General features: G+C 40.0%; 1 protein-coding gene across 1 annotated transcript in view; it reads left to right on the top strand.

Moving 5' to 3' along the window:
• The window catches only part of LOC106818609 (39S ribosomal protein L52, mitochondrial-like), an 11,664-nt gene that overhangs the window by 4,387 nt on the left and 1,073 nt on the right, over positions 1-6,204 (top strand). Inside the window, exons 2-4 of the mRNA XM_014823303.1 lie at positions 4,693-4,771; positions 5,432-5,502; positions 6,032-6,096. Of these exons, the coding sequence (XP_014678789.1) occupies positions 4,693-4,771; positions 5,432-5,502; positions 6,032-6,096 (215 nt within the window). The remainder of the gene's footprint in view (positions 1-4,692; positions 4,772-5,431; positions 5,503-6,031; positions 6,097-6,204) is intronic.

The raw sequence follows: 6,204 nt of genomic DNA, 5'->3' as shown, positions 1-6,204 counted from the left end.
CGTCTATCATGAGGGTTGAATGACAATACTAGGGAGAGAGAGGGGAGGAGAGAGAGAAGACTGGGCCTGCGCAATCTCATCGAACTAGCAATTAAGACAACCCCAGCTGATAAACCTGTCTGCAAAATCGGGATCCACTTACTGCTAATATCTATTGCAATAATAACACTATAGCCAATGTAAAATCGGTTGATTGTGCAGATTGGCAGATTACACGCAACACGTGTTCGCTCTTTTTGGAACCGAAATGGCCGAACTCACAGGATTGTAGGTAATATTGCTATTTTTATGCAAATCGCGGAACCCTCTATAGCAAAGCCTAGCTATCATAGATTTTAGATCTGTATTAGTAGTATCCTAGATATATATGCTGTGAGCGCGAACGCGGTGGCTGGAGGGCACACTTGATTCGGTTGCCAGTGAGTTTATCAGAAGAATACCCGGCTACAGTACACGTCAGTTGAGCGCTGTCGCTCTGCGGCACTTGTTTAGCATTATATTTTATTGAAACGCTCCAAGTGCCTGTGAGTGCAGTGGCAGTGATCATGATGATGCGCTAGCTCTCCCAGCGTAGCCTCTTCCCACTGCAGCGGCTAACCTTGGTCGTTACGGCCGATAGTGTGTTTTGACCATGAATACAACAACAGCCTTTTAGCAGCACTGGCGAGTCACTGCGATAAACTTGAACATTAACTATTTACACGATAAAAGCAACTGGGGTCCACAAAGACTTGAGGGTCATGAGCCATTTTCAATGTTCACAATGCAGCATGGCAGTTTATGATTTATTTTTGTGATTGCCGTATTTCAACACTCATAAGACCTAACCTTGCGTTAGCCATTTAAAACATCTTATTTCATACCATTTCTTTTTACATTAAATAATAAAAAAATTTGCATTCTAGTTGAATTACGTTCTACTTTCAAACGTTTGTGTGTGCAAAGCTGACTAGACTATTATAGGAATATTAAAGTGTATGCACACAGAATGAACCATGCTGTATGAAATACAAATTTACCAAAAAAGTATTTGCCAGCTGGAGCGCTATAGAGAAAATTTTATAAAAAATGAGAGTCAGCTAAATTTTTAGGCACAAGGTGCTGAAATTTGAAATTTGTTTTCTCAGGAAATTTAACACTAAGATGGTGCTCTATCATGTAATTTTACGTATTATAAAGATTACGAGTAAATCTTTTGACAAGAGAACATATAGTGTCTCCACTGATTATAGAATGTATAAGTATAAAAGCAGATTGTTAATAAAACAAACAAACAAGTTTTTTTTTAACCCAATAACCAGCAATTGCACATCCCACACTATCATTAACATTTTTATGTAAATTATTATTATGATCGGTTGGACATTAACGATGCCAGTTTTAGTTAAACCTATTAATCTTGTCAAGAGAGATAAATGAAATGTTTCAAAGGTGGATGAAGTTAAAAAAATGAGCAAACTCATGTAAATTTTATTAATCTAGATTTAATGTTTTTGGTTGATGACATATATATGGTATATTTATTCAGGTACGAACAGACTGCATCATATCTGTGTATAGTCATAGTAAAGCTCATAGGGTATATGTCTTCCTGGGGACGGAACGTACCCTGGGTACGGTCCGGTATACCTCAACGTACCCTGGTAACTATCTGATATGGTTAGGGTTAGGGAGTAGGCGTAGGTGACTCCCTAGACTCGTTAGTGGAGTAGGCGAGGTACGGTCCGGCATATTAGATAGTACCAGGGTACATCCGGCAGTACCCTGGGGGACATAGACCCTCTCAGCCATAGTAAACTTTCTTTATAGTAAGCTGGGATATGTTCTGGTGCCAGGAGTGTCTCATACACCGTAGCAAGGATGTAAATTAACTTGTCAGAAATTGCAAATCCCACTCAGTGTATATAAGTTTATCGCTAAATGTGGTAAATCCCTACTATTACACGAAATATGCGCACGGAGAGAACAAACATTTGCTAAATTTCTTTAAATTCTTTCTGATGGCGGGGGTTATTAACTCTAGGCAATTTGAATTGATCGATGTGCCCACCAATATTGCTCGCTATTTTAAGCTGCGTATAAAGAACAACTAATTGTTTGCAAGCAACGGTAAAATATTAATAATTGCAGAAATTTAACAATAAAAAGTGCAAAACACGTACCCGCTAGTCTAATTTACGATAGTATGCAGATTGCTGTTAATTAGTAATTGTTTCTCGTAATTAAATTTCTCCTTCTCAGAATTACGCATGGAAATGACCCAGCAATCTTTCGAAGATATCCATTATTAAAACTATGCCAGATTTTTGGCGTTGGGTAAATCTTTTTAGAGACTGATTTTTGTGAAAATGCAGACCAAGAATTCACTCGGTTGGATTGTAATTACGTTACTGTTTACTTCATCGATCGAACACGCCCTATCGAATTAGTTTAAAGAGAAAACTGGCATCCTATTTTGACAAACTATATTGTAACTAATTACCAGCGTCGTAAGAATAAAGTAAAGTAGCATATAATTGTTAATCAAGTTATTATACAGCATTCTTTGCATATTACCCCGGAATTTTCCTTGATGTCTTACATATATTCTATATGTGATTCCTTATCGTTTCCAATCCTAACCAGAGTATTACACTGTACCATGGTTAGCTAACAACATCAAATTCGTAGAAAATAGAGATTTTTAGTAAACAACACTTTCTTCTGACGATATTTAACATTGTTCACCTTGCTAATTTCTGTGTTACAATTATACCAGACATCGACATTCAAACAACACAGTATGCTTTTTTATTGAAAAAATTAATGTTCGCACATAATTAAAATACTTGTGCTTGCTGATAGTTTGCCGTACAAACATCCTACACATCAGCAAAAAACATATACACTAATTCTTTAGCATATATACTCTCGTATCCAGCCTACCCGGCGTATCCTACATCAACATGCTCTAACTTAATCAATGTGTGAGCTAGTGTAATAGTTGATGGCTTCCTGTAAGTACTTTCAATGTGTATTCAATTGGACACTGTGATGATCTTAGGACCTCCAACTTTTTGTGACATAATAGCAATTTGAAAGTTCTATGAAATAGTTGCAAACAGGTGCAAATATATGGAAATAGTTGCAGCTAGGATGCTTTCCAGGATATGGTAATTTGTGAAGCCGTATTTTTCACCAGATATTTCGCGTCACGTACGCTATTGTGTACGATCTTCAAGTAGATATATTATATGCTGTGAGGAATTATACACACAGGCGCGCACGAACGCACATACACACACTTTATATATATATATATATTAACTTTATATATTTCTTCAATGAACTGAATTATCTATGCAGAATTCGTTTGTTATACGCATAATAAGCCGAATTAGAAGTTCTAAACAAAAAAAGTAGAAGAGATAGACCTACTAGTTAGTAAATCGATTGGAGAAGTTATCTGTGCATACCTGAGTAATGAAACTCCTACTGCTTTTCGTGAAGCAGCCGCATGATTTCCATGCAGGAATGGGAAAGATATGGCGCTTAATTATGGCGTACATGAATTTATAGAAGATGGTCAGAAAAGAACAAACGCAGTGGTAGCTCAAACGAACTGCCGCAACCACATCTCATTTGAGGAAATGGAAATCTAATAATATAACATCATGTATTACATTATAAAATGGCAAAATACCAGCTAGACGTATTATGTGTATGGTACACAGACCATGCGCGGATCCAATGGGGTGCAGTCGGCCACACACACACACACGCGCGCACGCTCGCACGCACACACACACACACACACACACACACACACACACACACACACACATGCGGTCGTCGGTGACGCGGCCGCCGTAGTGAACCTCGCTGATCATGTAGCGCAGCGTCGTCCACGACACGCCCTACGCGTGAGACATTGAGGCAGCGCGTGAGACATTGAGGCAGCGTGTGAGACATTGAGGCAGCGTGTGAGACATTGAGGCAGCGTGTGAGACACTGAGGCAGCGCATGAGACATTGAGGCAGCACGTAAGACATTGAGGCAGTACGTGAGACATTGAGACAGCAGTGAGACAGTGAGGCAGCGTGTGAGACACTGAGGCAGCGTGTGAGACACTGAGGCAGCGTGTGAGACACTGAGGCAGCGTGTGAGACACTGAGGCAGCACGTAAAACATTGAGGCAGCATGTGAGACATTGAGGCAGCGTGTGAGACATTGAGGCAGCGCGTGAGACATTGAGGCAGCGCGTGAGACATTGAGGCAGTGTGTGAGACATTGAGGCAGCGTGTGAGACATTGAGACAGCGCGTGAGACATTGAGGCAGCGCGTGAGACATTGAGGCAGTACGAGACATTGAGACAGCATGTGAGACACTGAGACAGCGTGTGAGACATTGAGGTAGCGCATGAGACATTGAGGCAGCGCGTGAGACATTGAGGCAGCGCGTGAGACATTGAGGCAGCACGTGAGACATTGAGACAGCACGTGAGACATTGAGGCAGCACGTGAGACATTGAGGCAGCTGGATATGTTCTGGTGCCAGGAGTGTCTCATACACCGTAGCAAGGATGTAAATTAACTTGTCAGAAATTGCAAATCCCACTCAGTGTATATAACTTTTCAAGTGTTTAAAGATATATGTATACGTACTAATTTTGCTAATTAACTTATTGACGAGGTCACTTGATTGTTTTCTAGGTGCATTCAGTAGGCAGGTAATTAGCAGAAGTCTTCACACAAGCCCTGCACAATTAGCAGGAAGCAAATGGAGACAGGCGTAAGTAGTAATAGTTAACCTGTGACATCTCAGAGTTGTAACTGAAGCTCATAGGGTATATGTCTCCCAGGGTACTGCCGGAACGTACCCTGGGTACGGTCCGGTATACCAGAACATACCCTGGTAACTATCTGATATGGTTAGGGTTAGGGTTAGGGAGTAGGCATAGGCGACTCCCTAGACTCGTTAGTGGAGTAGGCGAGGTACGGTCCGGCATATTAGATAGTACCAGTGTACGTTCCGGCAGTACTCAGGGAGACATAGACCCTGGCAGCGTAACTGAAGCTTGTGTACATGATACATGATACTGGCCAGTTGGGAAAGTATGGTGTTAAATTGGCAGGCTCATGGGAGTTGTAGTTGTAAAGTCAAGATTGCCATCTATAGACAATTTTAACACAAGAATAATAAGGTTCTAAGGTAAGAATATAAGGGTCTAATATTCATTTTTCTAAAATTTCACCCTGCAAAATGGTTCAGCATAATGTTCATCACAGACTGGCCCATTATCCAAAAGATCCTTGAAAAACTGTTTGCGTTTTTCCTCGACATGAAATGTATTTTAAAGGGGCTCATAGGTACATATAGGTCTATGAGGCTCGGGTAAAGTTTGATAAAATCCATTTAATAATAATATGTACTGACTTCTACACATTGCAGACATGGTCTTCCAGATGCATTTGATTCAGACTATGGTCCGTTTGTTGACAAGCCTGATTGGTCCTATGCGGGTGAGTAACAGAGGGCCAACTCTAGCCCTTCTATGCTTTCTTGGGCTACTAAAATTAAAATATGAAGTATAAACTGAATAAAATATCTTCTTCTTCCTATACTGAACAGAGTACTTACGGGACATAATTGCCCACTGTAAGATGCAAATAAATATACGCATGTGACGGGAGTGTGTTATGCAGGTAAAAACGGGATTTTTGACAAATTTGTGTGGTCTTTTGAGGTCAAGGCTAATACCAGATTGAGAAGCTTTGATTTGACTAAACAAGGCTAGCTGCAATAGTGTCATACAGCCTTATTATAGATGTGAAGGAGTCCTTGTGAATGAATTAACAGGAATATTGGTTCTGTTAATGGTGATGAAGTTCATAATAACTATATATATGCATATTACAATGCATTCAGATGTTCAGATATAGAGATAAGAGAGTCGTGGTGATTAAGTGCTGTAGTTATATGGAACTCATATAGAATTATGCTATCATTACTCTGTAGTACGGTAACTTACGAAAAAGTTGTTTTGTACAGATGGCAGACCTGCTCCTCCAACTAGTGGGATGAAACAAAGGAAGGAAGAACGAAAAGTACTTGCAGTAAGTATTGAGTTTTCCGTGATATATTATCCACACACACACACTCACTCTTTATACTTATCCAGACTGAATATGGACATCTGATATATGTGAGTGACCGGTGATTAC

The sequence above is a fragment of the Priapulus caudatus genome, unplaced genomic scaffold (assembly GCF_000485595.1).
Source record: "Priapulus caudatus unplaced genomic scaffold, Priapulus_caudatus-5.0.1 Scaffold2373, whole genome shotgun sequence".
In the NCBI taxonomy this organism is placed as follows: Eukaryota; Metazoa; Priapulida; class Priapulimorpha; order Priapulimorphida; family Priapulidae; genus Priapulus; species Priapulus caudatus.
The sequence above is the reverse complement of the archived record's forward strand: the minus strand, read 5'-3'. Positions and strand labels throughout refer to the sequence as shown.